Source organism: Microcebus murinus, chromosome 22 (genome assembly GCF_040939455.1).
Source record: "Microcebus murinus isolate Inina chromosome 22, M.murinus_Inina_mat1.0, whole genome shotgun sequence".
Classification (NCBI taxonomy): Eukaryota; Metazoa; Chordata; class Mammalia; order Primates; family Cheirogaleidae; genus Microcebus; species Microcebus murinus.
The window spans coordinates 25747685-25764541 of NC_134125.1; the positions used below are offsets into that span (position 1 = coordinate 25747685).

Here is a 16857-nt window from a genome sequence, read left to right on the forward strand (position 1 = left end):
TCAGGAGGTATAAACTACAGCGGCGTACCCTTCTCCCTTCCGCAGCCCCTCACGAGCAGCCAACCCCTCAAGCCCAGCCCTGCCACCTCCTGCTAGCAGAGCATGACTTCCTGCAGCTATACAGCCACGGCGGGGTCACCACTTCCCGCTCAAACTGACCAATCAGAAGGATGACTTCGCCTGGGTCGAAGACGATGGCCAATCGCGATAGGGGCCCCGGCCTAGGCCCCGCCCCAAAGCGACCAGAGCCAATGGCAGTCGCGCGATCGGTGAACCAATCAGGACACCGCATGCAGCGCGGTGGGCCGGCCGTTGGGCGCGTGCATCCGACGGAGAGGAGGTGAGGGCGGCCTGCAGCTGAGGGGCGAGCGTCATGGTGAGCCGGGCGCCGGCGGGGCTGGGCGGCCTAGGAGGGACGGCCGGAGACTGACGGGCCTTGGGCAGCGGCGCCACGTGGACTTGCCCAGCAGGCTGGTGCCTGGAGCTGCAGGTGAGGGGCGGGCGCAGGTGCAGGCCGCCCGCTGCTGCCCTCGCCCCGGCCTGCCAGGGCGTCCCTTCCTGCCCTTCGCAACACCGGCTGTGGCGCTTAAACCCGCTCCACTTTTTTTCCTATTTTTAGTTGTTTGGCTAATTTCTTTCTATTTATAGTGGAGATGGAGTCTCACTCTTGCTCAGGCTGGTCTCGAACTCCTGAGCTCAAGCAATCCTCCTGCCTTGCCTTGGCCTCCCCAAGTGTTAGGATTAAGGCGTGAGCCACCACACTAAGCCAGTTTGATGCTTTTGTTGCTTGCTCTTAAGCTTATGTGAATTCAGAAAAGCTTTTAGTTTAGCCTTATTTGGCCCTGTGACTGAGGACTCCATTGAATGCTCTTTTAAAAAATTTTTATTATTTATTTAATTTAATTATTTTTAGAGACAAGATCTTGCTCTCTTGCCCCAGCTGGAATGTCATGATGTGACCATAGCTCACTGTAACCTTGAACTCCTGGGCTCAGGTGATCTTTCTGCCTTAGTCTCCTGAGTAGCTAGGACTATAGCATGTACCACCATTCTTGGCTAATTTTTAAATTTTTTGTAGAACTGAGGTCTTGCTATGTTGCCCAAGCTGGTCTCGAACTCTTGGCCTCAAGTGAGGCCTGCTGTCCTGGTCTCATGTCCTGCTTTTTTTTTGTTGTTAAATATGAGACTGGTCTCGCCATGTTGCCCAGGTTGGTCTTGAACTTTTGGACTCAAGTGATCCTCTCACCTCAGCCTCCTGAGTAGCTAGGACTATAGGAGGATAGTAAATTTGATCATTGATACAACCAAAATTGCTTGACTGCTTATTTTATATTAATTTAAAAAATTAATTTCAAATAAAGATTATGAATTACTTGAAAGATGAGTTTATAATGGCTGTATTTCTATTCTTAGTTCAAGTGTGTCTATACCCATGTGGATATGGAGGTATTCAGATATAAATGATTATGGAAGCTCATGGTACATTATGTCTGAGGAAACCTTTAGAAACCCAAATATTTTACAAATGTTAAAGTATGACATCAGGTCTTATTTGCATTCTATATGGTTTCAAGTTGTCTCAAAGATGAATGGGTGCACATTTATGTTCTGGTTCCCAGCGCGAGTGTATCTCCATCCACGTGGGGCAAGCGGGGGTCCAGATTGGCAATGCCTGCTGGGAACTATACTGCCTTGAACATGGAATTCAGCCTGATGGTCAAATGCCAAGTGACAAAACCATCGGTGGCGGGGATGACTCCTTCAACACATTCTTCAGCGAGACTGGGGCTGGCAAGCATGTGCCCAGAGCAGTGTTTGTGGACCTGGAGCCCACCGTGGTCGGTAGGTGCTCGGGCACTGGACGGCAGCTTTCCTGGGGCAGGGTAAAGTCCCACATGGGCTCCTTTGAGTCCCTCTGTGGCAAGGGCAGGATGGACAAGCATATGCCTGTGGTGGTGTTGGGAGAGAAACTGAAAGGCTCACGTGTCTGTGAGACCCAGGCTTCTAACTTAGGAAAACCTGACATGCAAAGAAAAGCTGCTTTGCCAGCAGTCCGGAGAGAGTCACTCTGGATGCCCCAGCCCTGGTCAGGTGGCTGCTGTGGACCCCATCTGCAGGGTGCATGGCCATTGGTTCCTTCCTTGATGCTGTGCACATTCTCATGCAAGTGCATGGGAGTCTTGACCTGCATCTCAGACATAAAAAGGCAACTACAGAACATTCATTTGGTTCCTCTAGATTAGAAGCCTGAGGCAGGCTGCAAGAAGAGACCACCTTTCAGTGGCCCCCCAGGAGATGACAGAATGCCACCTGAAAGCCTGTGAGACCCAAGCCACATAAGGGTGCCCTGATAGGACTATCCTGCAGAAGTCACGCTGACCTGGTGACTGCCTAGTTTGTGAGAGATTTTTAAATTATACTCTTTGATGTAGCTATGGGCAGGAAAGAAATGTGTACCCGTAGAATTACCTGCATGGGGGTGTGAGAGCTTACTGCCCTTCTCTGGGAACTGGTCCTGCTGGCATTTGTACTACAAGCTAAGTTTACCTTCCTAGACCCATATTTTTTTTTTTTTATGGTTTGTGGTTTGTGTACCCTACGGAGACATTTCCTACAAGACACTCCCACAGTTGACCTCCAAGGAGCAGCATGTTCTCTGTAGAGGTGCACAGTCCCCGAACGTGTCCATCTTGGTGAGTACCCTAGACCTTAAAGACTCAGAGCACACTCGGTCTGTTTGTAGATGAAGTGCGCACAGGGACCTACAGGCAGCTCTTCCACCCGGAGCAGTTGATCACCGGGAAGGAAGATGCAGCCAATAATTATGCCAGAGGCCATTACACCATCGGCAAGGAGATCGTCGACCTGGTCCTGGACCGGATCCGCAAACTGGTAAGAGGCGCCTGCAAGGCTTAGTGCATTATAGATGTTGTCCTAGATGGGAGGGTAGGCCTTGGATTGTGAAGGGGAGGTTGTTTTGGCAAATCTTAGACCAGCTGTGAAGCATGTGTTGCGACGCATCCATAGATTTTTTTTTGTTTGTTTTGAGACAGAGTCTCGCTTTGTTGCCCAGACCAGAGTGAGTGCTGTGGCATCAGCCTAGCTCACAGCAACCTCAAACTCCTGGGCTCAAGCAATCCTCCTGCCTCAGCCTCCCGAGTAGCTGGGACTACAGGCATGTGCCACCATGCCCGGCTAATTTTTTTTTCTATATATATTAGTTGTCCAATTAAATTCTTTCTATTTATAGTAGAGATGGGGTCTCGCTCTTGCTCAGGCTAGTTTCGAACTCCTGACCTCGAGCAATCCACCCGCCTTGGCCTCCCAGACTGCTAGGATTACAGGCAAGAGCCACCGCACCCGGCCAACGTCCATAGATCTTTATCGTCTGCTTTTTTGACTTCCAAGTGTAATGTGTGTTGATCATGGACGACTTGAATCCATATCCACTTGCAGAGGCAGAGAGGTGACTCTGGCTTGTTGGGGGTTGGTGGCGTGGCTGCCACAGGCATTGGCTGACGTTGTCTGGTTTCTCTCAGGCGGATCTGTGCACGGGACTGCAGGGCTTCCTCATCTTCCACAGCTTTGGGGGCGGCACCGGCTCTGGGTTCGCATCTCTGCTCATGGAGCGGCTGTCGGTGGACTATGGCAAGAAGTCCAAGCTGGAATTTGCCATCTACCCAGCCCCCCAGGTTTCCACGGCTGTGGTGGAGCCCTACAACTCCATCCTGACCACCCACACGACCCTGGAACATTCTGACTGTGCTTTCATGGTGGACAACGAAGCGATCTATGACATATGTCGGCGCAACCTGGATATCGAGCGTCCCACGTACACCAACCTCAATCGTCTGATCGGGCAGATCGTGTCCTCCATCACTGCCTCCCTGCGATTCGACGGGGCCCTGAACGTGGACTTGACAGAATTCCAGACCAACCTGGTGCCGTACCCCCGCATCCACTTCCCCCTGGCCACCTACGCCCCTGTCATCTCAGCCGAGAAGGCCTACCACGAGCAGCTGTCCGTGGCCGAGATCACCAATGCCTGCTTCGAGCCGGCGAATCAGATGGTCAAGTGTGACCCTCGCCATGGCAAGTACATGGCCTGCTGCATGTTGTACAGGGGGGACGTGGTCCCAAAAGACGTCAATGCGGCCATTGCCACCATCAAGACCAAGCGCACCATCCAGTTTGTGGACTGGTGTCCGACTGGATTTAAGGTAGGAGTGGGTGATGTCGACTCTTTGTACCTGTCAGCCAGCAGCAGACCAGGGCTGTCCCTGTGGGGAGACTGCCTCTGTTCTGTTGTTTGGGCTCTTGGTCGTAAGTTAGCGAGCCAGAGTGATAATTTATTTTGTGTTGTTATTTGAACTTCCTTACTGAGTTATCAGATTCTATACCTGTGGTGAGCTTTTTTTTTTTTTTTTTTTAAACAGTAAGGCACTTTTTGAAGGATTTCTGTGCCCCTCTTTTGGCTGATAGAATTTAGTGTAGAAAATGTAGGTTAAATGTAGACATTTGAGATTATCTTGGTGATACATGAATAGTGTAGAGATTTTAACTTGGGCATTGTTATCAACTGACTGCTGCCACTAAGTCCCCCTTCACTCTATAGATCTGTAGAAATTAAATCAAATTTGAATGTCCTATGGAGTGTTTGATTTAAACGAAAACTATCATGAATCTTTTTGTGACAAGAATGGCAACATCTTTATTTCCCTCTTGGTAATCTTAGGAATTCTCGCCTGGTTTTTGCCTGAAACCCAAAATATGTACCAACCTTCCAGTGACACAAGATAGAAACTTTACTGTCACTTTTTAGCTTTTCCAACAGTTGAGTACTCAATCCTGTCAGTTCTTTCTGTCCTAGGTCTGCCTGTCCTTGCGCTTTTTTTTTTTTTTTTTTTTTTGAGACAGAGTCTCACTTTGTTGCCCAGGCTAGAGTGAGTGCCGTGGCGTCAGCCTAGCTCACAGCAACCTCAAACTCCTGGGCTCAAGCAATCCTCCTGTCTCAGCTTCCCGAGTAGCTGGGACTACAGGCATGCGCCACCATGCCTGGCTAACTTTTTCTATATATATGTTAGTTGTCCAATTAATTTCTTTCTATTTATAGTAGAGACGGGGTCTCGCTCTTGCTCAGGCTGCTTTCGAAGTCCTGACCTTGAGCGATCCACCCACCTCGGCCTCCCAGACTGCTAGGATTACTGGCGTGAGCCACCACGCCCGGCCTGTCCTTCTGCTTTGCTTCTCATGCCCGGACCCTCACTGCTCCTGGTGGGAGCACTGCAGTAGCTTCTTAGAACGACCAGGATGTCCTACTCTGGGGTGCTTCCTCTCATGCAGGGTAGCATGGTTGGTGGAACAGCCACCTAATTTTTTATACGAGGTTCCATCCAAGCACAGCCACTCCCCTTCATTCACGTAGCGTTTTGCTCCGCAGCAGCAGAGTTGAGTAGTTGTGACAGAGATCAGGTGGCGCGTGAAGCCTAGAATTTGCACTGTCTTGCCCTTTGGTGACCTTGTACACTTCGGCCAACCTCAGGTCATGTTATTCCCGGGTCTGACACTTGGAATGCTTCCCCTTTGGTCCTTACCTTGGAATGTCACCCCCCCATCCCCACCTCAGGTGAGCAGGCACATTGATCACCTCTGCTGCTGTGGCGGCAGCGTTCACAAGACCTTTGATGGTTGATCTGTAACTTCTTCATTTGCACACAGTGGCTTGCTTGGTGGGTCAGCGACCGTGGGCAGATCTTCCCTGTGATATCAGAGAAAATAAAGATGTTGCCATTCTTGTCACAAAAACATTCATGATAGCTTTCCTTTAAATCAAACACTCCATAGGACATTCAAATTTGATTTAACTTCTACAGATCTATAGAATGAAGGGGGACTTAGTGATAGCAGTCAGTTGATAATAATTCCTAAGTTAAAATGTCTACACTATTCACGTGAATCACCAAAATACCCTCAAAATGTCTACATTTACCCAACATTTCCACCCTAAATTCTACCAGCCAAGAAAGGGGCACATAGATTCAGTTGTATACCCTGAGTCTATCTGGGTGGAAGAAGTTCCAGCTTTAGAAATTCATCTGTATTTTGTTAAAGCCTATGGAGTAAATAATCTACAGAGAAGATGAGGCCGTGTACATTTTCAGAGGGAAGACAGAGTCCCTTCAACTGGAAAGCTATCGTATGTCACAGTTGCTAGGACACAGCTTTCCTGGTAGCTTGGGACTTAGCCTGGGGGGCTGTCTCCAAGGCTCCTCTTTTCCTGCTTTTTCCTTGTCTGGACCCATCACCTGCTGTCCCAGCACCGTGCCTGGCACAGAGAAGGGCTCACTGACTGTTTGTGGGGTGAGCTGAGCATTCTCTCTGGTCACCACAGGGCACCTACAGCATGTGTTCTGTTTGAGATAAAGTAGCCACTATTTCTGGGTTTGATAAGAGTTTCATAGAATGCTTTGTTCCCCTTCTCCCACAGGTGGGCATTAACTACCAGCCCCCCACTGTGGTCCCCGGGGGAGACCTGGCCAAGGTGCAGCGGGCCGTGTGCATGCTGAGCAACACCACCGCCATCGCCGAGGCCTGGGCCCGCCTAGACCACAAGTTCGATCTCATGTATGCCAAGCGGGCCTTTGTGCACTGGTATGTGGGAGAAGGCATGGAGGAGGGGGAGTTCTCGGAGGCCCGAGAGGACCTGGCCGCTCTGGAGAAGGATTATGAAGAGGTGGGCGTGGATTCCGTGGAAGCCGAGGCTGAGGAAGGGGAAGAATACTGAGGGGGCACGTGGGCAGGTGCCCATCTCTCCAGCCACCCTTCAGCATGGCTGCTTTCAAGTTGTTTACAATTAAAGTTTCTGTACAAAACCAAAACCTCTGTGTCGTGCCACTTGGTTCTGCCTATAGGAGTGGATGGGGGTCCCAGAGCCCTTGAGGACAGCTGTGTTGCTGGAGGGGGGCTGGGGTGCAAGTGCAAGTGCTACTGGACGTATTTGAGGAGCCACTGCCGAAGTGAGTTTACCGGGAGGAAGGAAATACTTGGTATTGCAAAGCCAAGGTTTCAAGGTATAAAGATTTATCATCTTTGCTCTTCTGGTGCAAAAAAAAAAAAGAAGAAAAATATAAATTGTTTTCAAGAAAAAAGTATAAAATTTTTTAATAATTAAAAAAAAAAGATTTATCAAATTCTGGGGAAGCTGAGTCAGGGTTTTCCATTCCATTTGCCATTGTGGGGCTTCTGTATGGCTGGGACATGCTGACTGAAGTGTAAGGGCTTAGAACTGTAGTGTTTAAATCCGAGGTCTGTGGATGGGGGTTGCCCAGGAAATCCCTAAAGCTATGGGTTATATGTGTAACGTCAGGATGTTTTGCGGGGCAGAGTGTTACAGAACTCTCTGTGGCATTCATGACCCACCCAGGTCACAACATGCCCATCCTGACCTCACTGCCCCAGGGTAATGTGGACAGTAGCATTCTCCCTGAGCACACACAGCACCGCTGCCCTCAGCAGTCAGTGGACTTAGCCACACCTTTTGCAAGTGCAGAGTGTTGATGTCTGCTTATAAAAAGACCTGCCAATACATGTTTTCTCTCAGACTCAAAAATCAGGTCCAGGGAGTTGAATCAAGTTTAAGTCCCTTGGTGAGTTCAGCTGTAGCATAACCAGGACCAGCACAAGGAACTCATTTTGTGCCTTAATATATTCAAAAGGTGATAGAGAACATGTGATCTAGACCCTCCACTTTTCAGAAAGGTTTATTGCCAACTGAAGGAAACAACACGTAGCCGTTGGCAGGAGGATGGGGAGCCCTCAGCAGGCGTGTGTGTGCCAAGTCTCTGCCAGTCCTAGGAGCTGTTCCGGGTGGGGCTCTTGCCAGGCCCACCCCCCTTGGGCAGCCTGGTGGCACTGGGCTGGCGGGGCATCCTCTGGCTGGGTCCTTCCCGGCTGCTGCGTTCTGCCAGGCCTGGCACTCCACTGAGCGTGGTGCTGCCTTTGTTTCTCCCTGGGAAGACACAGAGCAGAGTCGTTAGGAGCGGCAAGCTCCATGACCGCAGCACACCTGCTGTACTTGGGCTCCCTTAGCAGCATTTACATCTATGTTTCTGTCAAAGCCATTTCAGCTGGAGACCCTACGTCAGCCCCAAGTCCTGAGGCTCAGAAGACAGCTCATCGTAGAAAACACCTCGGCTACAGGTCCATTTAGGGAAGGAGAGCCCAGCTGGTCACACCTGGCCTGTACAAAGTATGTGGTCAGCCCCCAGACCCCATGCCAGCACAGAGGAGGGGCTAACTGCCCCATACTCTGTGCACAATCACACTGGACCCTTCCTCCAAGCTGCCCTAACCAGACTGTGAGAGGAAGCACAGCAGTTGCTAAGTACTTAAGGCAGGCTTCTGATTTTGATTTTGAAAGCTTGCTCACATTTTTCCTACCTATCAGAGTATTCTGCAAACACAGTGGTCAAGCCTCTTGCTCTTGGGTTTAGCTGCTGGAGTTCATGATTGCGTTCCCGCTGAGGCTTGAGGCTTTCCTTCTGACTGCTAGATGGTCACACTCGGATGAAAACCACCAGTTTAGATTTTCCTGGGTTTACAATTTGCTTACTTTACACTTTTTTAATGAAGATAGCCAGAAAGATCTGCAACCACACTTGGGCCAAAGCTTTATTTTAAAGGAGTGGCTTCCCCCGGGCTCAGGGTGTTGATAGCAACAGTGAGAGTGTTTAAGAGGACCCCATAGGGGACAATATGTGCCTGGTGAGCAGGCTTGCCTGTGGCATCACAGTCCCTCTCACGTGGACTGCCTTAGCCAGGGCTCTCTTCTGCTCTAACCTGGCAGGGTCCACCCTGTGGGCTCTAACCAGGGCATGGGTCCCCTAGCTCCCCACCATTTGTCCTTGTCCTGAACAAAACCAGTATGGCAATGCCCTGTGACCTGGCCAACTGCAGGTCTTCCCTGCAGGCTTGAACCCTAGTTGGGGCCTTGAATATTCCAGACAATGATAAATGTGTTTAGAATGTTGCCTGAAACACTGAAAGACCAACCATGTTGCTAAACACATGGAAGCTGGCCCTGTCCCCTTGGACCCTCACATGAACCGTGGACCTGCTTGGGTAGAACATCCCTCCCTCAATGCCCATCATGAGGACATGCTGGGGCCCCTGCGTGTACGTCCCAATAAAAGCTTTGCACTGATCTCCCTGCGTTCAGCGTTGCTTTCTGTGGAGTTCCAACCAGCCTCATCTTGGAAGGTTTGGACAGACAACACCAGGCATCTTATTAAGTTTAGTGTAAGAGCCTGCAGTGAGGAACTGAATTCTTGGAGAAAAGATGCAGTGGGGTGTCTCAGTGGTTCCTTAGGTCATTTCTGCTTCACCATCTGTCACCTTTAGCAAGCGGAGGCACCTGTGTCGAAGGCACCACAGACCCTGGCTCCTCCAGAGGCACTTCCGGCTCACTTTCCACCTCCCCAACACTGATGGTGAAATAAATTCTCCCCAGAGTCCTGCAGGCAAAGGCAGCCTTCCTTATGAGAATTTCTGGAAAGTTTTTGCTCAGAGAACAAGCAGATCTCTGCTGCCCAGTGGGGTGGAGCAGGTTATGGTGGTGTCACTTAGAACCCTGAGAGCTCCTTGGCTTGTCCCCTGCCTTGCCTCCCTGGGCTCCACACCCACCCCTGACAAAGACTTATGAGGGTTCCCCAGAGCCATGGAGGGGCGCAGCTGGGGGCATGCAGTGGGGTGAAGCTGGGCCAACGCAGCCTCTACCAGTGACTCATGAAAAGGACACAAGTAGAGAAGTGTCACCACACATTTCCTTTGGTACAAACTGCCATTATTCTGGTCCTCACTGGTCAGTGGGCGAGGATCCCATCCCGAGTGCATGGCCCCACCACCCTGCGGCATCTCCCACACCAGGCCAGGCCAGGCCGAACTGGACCTTCTTCTGTGGTTCTGCTGTGGCAGCTGGCCTAACCCTGGGTGCTCAGGTGACCAAACGCCTCAAACACCCCTCTCAGTGAAGGGTGTTTCCTGGGGCCGCAGAAAGGTGACCCTAGCAAGTGGCAGGGGGACCTCCGCCGTGGGCCCGACTCTGAGTCTGGTCCCTTCAGCTCTGCCACACACCTGAGAGGTTCCTCTCCACTGTCCCTCAGTGCAATGACCATGTCTGTCCTGGGAACTCAAGAAGGATGAGAGGGAAGTAGAAAGAGCATGTAATGCTCATCTTTAAATCTGACAGGGCTGCCACACCCCCAGAACATGACACCACCGTAACCGTGAGCCACAGGGGACAGTAAGAAAGCCACCCTGGAATACTTTAGGAGTCACGTGCTCTCGTGGTTGGTGGGGTGTAAGTGGAGAACCCCACTTGGGCCTCTGCACTGTGCGTGGGGCTACAGGACCAGCTCTGCTCAGCTGCGCACTCGGGTGGGGCCGCCGGGTCAGCTGGGCTGGGGGCTAGGGCTGAACCAGGAATGATTGTGGTTGGGGTGGGAGGGCAGGGACAAGTGATGTGCCCAGGCCCTGCCCCTGGAGGGCCCTCTAAGTGCCAAAGACAGACAACGCCCCTCAGAATGTTCCAGCAGTCTGCCTCATGTGCTGCTAGATCAACGCTACTGCGACCCCTGAAACAGTGGGTGGCCACTCAGTTTTGTGAGCCAGTGAAGCAACACTCAGAATGCAGCAGGCTATCCGCCTCCCGTGACTCAGGTGGTCCCTGAAGCTGAGCAGTGGGCCAGACTGGGGTGGGGCCCGGTCTGCCATTTACCTTTGGTGTGGCCTATGTGAGCCCAACCCACAGCCCCTGTCAACTGCTGGGCAGAGCTGGGGAGACGAACATTTGTCCCTTCCTACTGGTTGCCAGGGTGGCCTTTGTCCTTTCACAGTGGGAACGTTATCTCACAGCAACATGGGCCAGTGAGTACTAGTATTAAGAAGGAAAAGAACAAAGGCAGGACAAAGAGGAGAGGTGAGAGAACTGAGAGAGGGAAGGAACAAAAACAATGAGAGAAGTCACCATGTCAACTCTTCGAAGTCACAATGGCTGGTGGCAGCATAGCAGGTTGCCCCCAAACCTCCACAGTATCCAAACCCTCCTGGTGGAAACCAACTTGGCTCTCAGGCAAAGTGCTCAGCTCTCCCGAGGACAGCTGGCAGGGTCTGGTGGCCAGGGTGGCCTGAATTGTTACCAGCCAGGACTGCTGCCCTCTCTGGCCAGGCATACACTAGGGTCCTAATTAGTGCTTCCAGAACACATACAGACATAGTGACCAGGACAGACATGCAACATGGATGGGCACATGTGCACTTCTAACTCAGCCCAGCCTATACTTCTTTTTTTTTTTTTTTTTTTTTTGAGACAGAGTCTCGCTTTGTTGTCCAGGCTAGAGTGAGTGCCATGGCGTCAGCCTAGCTCACAGCAACCTCAAACTCCTGGGCTCGAGCGATCCTTCTGCCTCAGCCTCCCGAGTAGCTGGGACTACAGGCATGTGCCACCATGCCCGGCTAATTTTTTATATATATATCAGTTGGCCAATTAATTTCTTTCTATTTATAGTAGAGACGGGGTCTCGCTCTTGCTCAGGCTGGTTTTTTGAACTCCTGACCTTGAGCAATCCGCCCACCTCGGCCTCCCAAGAGCTAGGATTACAGGCGTGAGCCACCGCGCCCGGCCAGCCTATACTTCTTGAGAAGGTGTTTCTCCACGGAGATGTGCCTGGTGACCCCTCCCCGGACATGCACACGACCCACAGCCCTGAGTGGGGGCTGCAGGGAAAAGCTTATAGTGGATGTGCTGGAGCCACTCTGTCCAACTGGAATACCATGTTAACCATGTAGCTATTTATTTTTTTTTAAGAGAGCAATACTCTCTTATTGCTCTGTCACCCAGGCTGGAGTGCAGTGGTACGACCATAGCTCACTGCAGCATTGAACTCCTGAGCTCAAGTGATCCTCCCACCTCAGCCTCCCGAGTGGCTGGGGCTACGGGCTTGCACCACCATGCTGGGCTGATTTTTACATTTTTTTTTTTTTGTAGAGACTTGGTTTCATGATGGTGCTCAGGCTGGTCTTGAACTCTGGGCCTCAAGCAATCCTCCTACCTCAGCCTCCCAAAGTGCTGGGATTATAGGTGTGAGCCACCATGCCCGGCCCATACACCTAATTTTAAATTGTTTACTAGCTAGGTTAAAAAGTAAAAGAATTGTAAGCTATTGTTTCTTTTCTTTTTTTTTTTTTTTTTGAGACAGAGTCTCACTCTGTTGCCTGGGCTAGAGTGCCGGGGTGTCAGCCTAGCTCACAGCAACCTCAAACTCCTGGGCTCAAGCAATCCTTCTGCCTCAGCCTCCCGAGTATCTGGGACTACAGGCATGCGCCACCATGCTCGGCTAATTTTTTTTCTATATATTTTTAGTTGTCTGGCTCATTTCTTTGTATTTTTAGTAGAGACTGGGTCTCGCTCTTGCTCAGGCTGGTTTTGAACTCTTGACCTTGAGTGACCCTCCCGCCTCAGCTTCCCAGAGTGCTAGGATTACAGGCGTGAGCCACCGTGCCCGGCCTATTGTTTATTTTTTAAAAAAGAAAACGGACATTAACTCAAATAATAGATGCTGCATTTGCTTTTGTACCAATTCTTTGCCATCTGCCATGTACTTACACAGTGAGTTGTGGCTACACCAGCCATGGGTGGCCCATGGTTCCCCTATCAGGTGGCACAGCTCATGTGAGACTCACGCCTTCCACATACCCAAGGACATCTTACATGTTCTGGAGGCACATCTCTTTACAATAAAATGTATAGTCTCCCAAAACTGAAACAGAGCACGCTCAGCTAAATTTAATTGTCCCTAAATGACGTCAGCTCCTCAGTGTGACAACTATCACCCCTCTGTGCTTCTGGGTCTTTCATGTCCCCTTCTCTGCTGGGTGTAAGAGCCTGCTGGTGGTAGTCCCCGTGGGCCACCTGGAAGCCTGGGGGACAGGAACCTAGATGACCTGGCTGCTCCTGCTGCAGCTCTCCAGAGGCGTGGATACAGAGAGATAGCAGCACTCATATGCTGCTGGTGCGACTGCAAACTAGTACAAGCTCTGTGGAAAGCAGTATGGAGATGCCTCAAAGAACTATAAGTATGGCCAGGCACGGTGGCTCACACCTGTAATCCTAGCACTCTGGGAGGCCGAGGCGGGCGGATTACTCGAGGTCAGGAGTTCGAAACTAGCCTGAGCAAGAGCGAGACTCCATCTCTACTATAAATAGAAAGAAATTAATTGGCCAACTAATATATATAGAAAAAATTAGCTGGGCATGGTGGCGCATGCCTGTAGTCCCAGCTACTCGGGAGGCTGAGGCAGCAGGATTGCTTGAGCCCAGGAGTGTGAGGTTGCTGTGAGCTAGGCTGACGCCATGGCACTCACTCTAGCCTGGGCAACAAAGTGAGATTCTGCCTCAAAAAAAAAAAAAAAAAAAGAACTATAAGTAGAACTATCATTTGGGCCAGCAATCCCACTACTGGGTATCTACCCAAAAGAAAAAAAAAAAAAGACATTCTATAAAAAAGACACCTGCGCTCAAATGTTTATAGCAGCACAACTCATAATTGCAAAGCCTGAGTGGGGCTGGCCCATGGCCTGGGCAACTGCACAACACGAGTCTGTGGGAAATCAAGGGCCACCAGGCCCCCCAGCTGGGTCACTCCGACATCCCCCTTGTTTTCTCTATCCCATACCCTGTCATTAGCAGGGCAGCTGCAAGGTCTGTGTGGTCAGAGGCTGTGACACTCGGGCCTGAGAGACCTCTCAGTGTCTCGGCTGGTGGTCTCTGCCTTGAGTCCTGGCCTTCTGCGGCCTGGCCTATGCCTCTAGGGCTGAGCCCTTGAGGAGCAAATGACCCTGAGGGGCCCAGCACTCCAGGCCACTCCTGTCCTTGTGCTGGAGGCTTCCTCCCTGTCTCCCTTGGAGCCCATGCTCATTCAGTGGTGCACCCCAATCCTCCCACCACCCCCATGCCCATACTCCCAACTGAGCCCCCCAGCCCCCAGGACCGTGCCTCCTCTCTCTCCCCCTTCCTGCTCCAGTCCCACTGACACTTGGACAGCACATGCTGGGCACCTCTGCCCCACCCCTCCTACCTCCAGCTGGCAGGGCTGCAGCGCCCTCTCTACTTGCGCCCCCCACCTTCCCTGTTTAGCCCTTGCTGCTCTTGCGGCTCTGACCGCCTCCTGCCATCTCCATTACTGTCCTTTACCTGGACACCTCTGTCACCAGAGCAAGCATGCCCATCTCACATGCCCACTGTGCCCTGTGTCGATAACTTGCCTCGCACCCAGAGCCACTGAGTGGGCGGCAATGTCCCCTCGAGTGATGAGGATCGTGTTCCCAGTTTCTCTCTCCCTCTGGAAACTCACCACTCACTTCCTTGCTCAGACTGTGGTCCATCTACCCCCACCTTGACTTGCCCCTCAGCCCTCCCCCCTCCCCAGGCCTGAGCTCCAGGGGGCACCTGGAGCAGGGAGATGGGCGAAATGGGAACAGATGTGGACAAGGGGGCAACCAAGGCACCCCTGGGCTCCCACACGTGGCTCTAGGCCCCCTGCCTCACCTCAACTGGCAATGCCTGGAAGGGACCCCCATCTCAGGAATGAGGTAGGAAAGGGGCCTCTGTTTCCTAGTGTGGCTTATGGGACATGCACATGGTGCTGCAGAGGAGCCTCAGAGGAGATGTGAGCATTCGCTTTAGCCTCCAAACTTCCTGTCCAGGAGTGGGACAGCTTCTAAGAGGCTGAGGTGTTCTCACACTAAGGCAGGGCTAACCACGGCACACCATGCTGCCCCCCCGCCTGCTGTCCTTCTCCTGGGGTCAGGGCACTTTCCAGGGTGCACATCTCACTCACCAGAGTCAACCTCTTGGGTGCAGGGGTGTTGTGTTGGTCCCATCTCAACTGCACATTCTAGAAATGATGCAGTACTTTGTCTCTGATAAACCGAGCCAGAAACTGTACCCTGTCTCCAAGCCCCGTGGCAGTGATGGCCTGCTCAGGCCTCCTGGGGACACTGCAGTTTCCATGGAAACAAGAGAGCGCACCAACCCCCAAGAGATAAGCCAATAAACGCCACCTGCGAAAGAAGAAAACAGGCAGCAAGAGAAGCGGAGGGAACCAGGGGGCCCTGGAGAGAGAGGCGATTGCGCGGCAGCTGGGCCCTGGAGCAGAACTGGAGAGGCCGCAGGCCGTGGGCCCAAGGAAAGGGAGGGCCTTGCAGGGGGGCTACTGCCCCTGGCAGACAGAAAGGAGGCCTCTGGAGGTCAGAGAGAGACACAAACAGAGCAGATAGAGCAAGGGTCAGTGAGGAGACTGGAGCGCCAGTACCTGGGCTGCTAGGGGTAGGGGACATGGGTACTCAGGGCCCTGGCACTCTCCCCCTGGCCCCACTCCCAGGATGCCTGTGCCAGCGTCCTCCTTGTACTTCCAGGCAGGGAGCCCACCCTGGACCTCCTGCCATTTGCCTGGGAGGCTGTGCTGCATTTCAGAGGATTTCCAATAGCCATCCAGAGCAGAAGCAACATGCAAGGATGATGAGTTAGAGCAGGGACCCCAGGCTTCTTGGTGGCATACTCTCAGCCCTAGTTAGGACACTCAAGAGTGAAGAAGCCCTTCAGGCCTCTGCATCCTGGCAGGAATTCCGTATGTTCCAGTGCAGCCAGGAGCTGCCACGCTCACCATCCTGCGATCCTGAGACGGAAGCTGCTTGCAGGACCTGGGGATACAGGTGAGGGGGTGGCAGGAAGACCTCTACCTGTGCTGCTCCCTGAGCACTTCCCTGGAGACTGTAATGCCACAAAACAGGGACCAAAGCTCTCTTTATTCCCGTGTTTGTGGAACGAAGACATGACTGATGAGGCGGCAGAGGCTGAGGCAGAGCCTGCGTGGACCACTCTGGGCACCCACTCTGCGTCCACCTGAGCTGGACGTGCATTCCCAAGGGTAGCAACGAAGTCAGGGACTGGAGCCCCTGGATGGGCTCCGGCGGTCTCAGCAAACGGCGGGCAGGCCTGGCCACCGCGGGCAAGCCGCGCTGTGCCGCGCCTGCCCTCCTCCCGCCCGCCCCCGGGCAGGCAGCGCCCGGCCCAGCTCTGACCTCGAGTCTCAGACGCGCTCGCCGCGGGCAGACCGACGGCCGCAGAGTCCTGGGGCTCGCCCGCCAGCCTCTGCCCGGCGCACATGGACTTGAGCATCTGGAACACGGCAAGGGGGGCCACGTTCAGCTTGAGCAGGTCCACCAAGATCCTGGCGAGAACAAAGACGCGCAGTGAGGCCCGCGCGAAGCGGACCAGGCCTCCCTGAGGACCCGACTCGGGCAGGAGGCTCTTCCAGACCCGCAGGCCCGGGCAAGGGTCCGGGGCCCGTCGAGCGCGACCCCGCGCCCGCCCGCCCGCTCACTTGAACACGTCGGGGTCGATGGCGCCGCCCGCCGCCTGCGCCAGTTCGTACAGCTCCATTTCCTCGGCGCTCAGCACCTTCTTGCGCCGCAGCGCGAGCTTCTGCCGCGTCGCCTCCAGCCCCGGGGGCGCCCCCGGCCCAGGCCCGGCGCCCGCGGCCGCCATCCGCGCGCCCCGCCCCGCCCCGCCGGGCGCTCCCACAGCGCCCCCGCCGGCCGGGCGCCGCGTCCACGCCGTCATCCGACCCCCTGACGTTTACTGAGCGCCCGCCGTGCGCTGGGCGGCGTGCTGGGCGTCGCGGGCGCCGTGGCGGACGCAGAGGCCCGCTCCTCGGCGGTCAGGGCGTCCTTCATGGGCTGCACTGGTCGTGCCCGCTTGGGGAGCAGCACCCAGAGCAGTGCCAGGCACACCCAGGGCGC

At 53.3% G+C, this 16857-nt stretch overlaps 2 protein-coding genes across 3 annotated transcripts; one reads left to right on the plus strand and one right to left on the minus strand.

Annotated features, from left to right (window-relative positions):
* Nucleotides 1-291: 291 nt before the first annotated feature.
* On the plus strand, nt 292-6878 carry LOC105877764 (tubulin alpha-3 chain). Its single transcript, XM_075996772.1, has 5 exons — nt 292-376; nt 1620-1842; nt 2744-2892; nt 3540-4220; nt 6488-6878. Exons 1-5 carry the CDS (start codon nt 374-376, stop codon nt 6782-6784), a joined length of 1353 nt encoding a protein of 450 aa, XP_075852887.1. The 5' UTR covers nt 292-373; the 3' UTR covers nt 6785-6878.
* An 866-nt stretch (nt 6879-7744) lies between these two features.
* Nucleotides 7745-16819, minus strand: LOC105877761 (mitotic-spindle organizing protein 2B). Of its 2 annotated transcripts, XM_020285341.2 has the most exons (4): nt 16440-16819; nt 16138-16286; nt 15118-15297; nt 7745-8008 (listed from the first exon to the last, which is right to left on the minus strand). In XM_020285341.2, exons 1-4 carry the CDS (start codon nt 16676-16678, stop codon nt 7851-7853), a joined length of 726 nt encoding a protein of 241 aa, XP_020140930.2. In that variant the 5' UTR covers nt 16679-16819; the 3' UTR covers nt 7745-7850. The 2 variants fall into 2 exon arrangements, with proteins under 2 accessions (XP_020140930.2, XP_012632093.1); XM_012776639.2 differs by lacking the exon at nt 15118-15297 and having other exon boundaries at nt 16440-16662.
* Nucleotides 16820-16857: the final 38 nt, after the last annotated feature.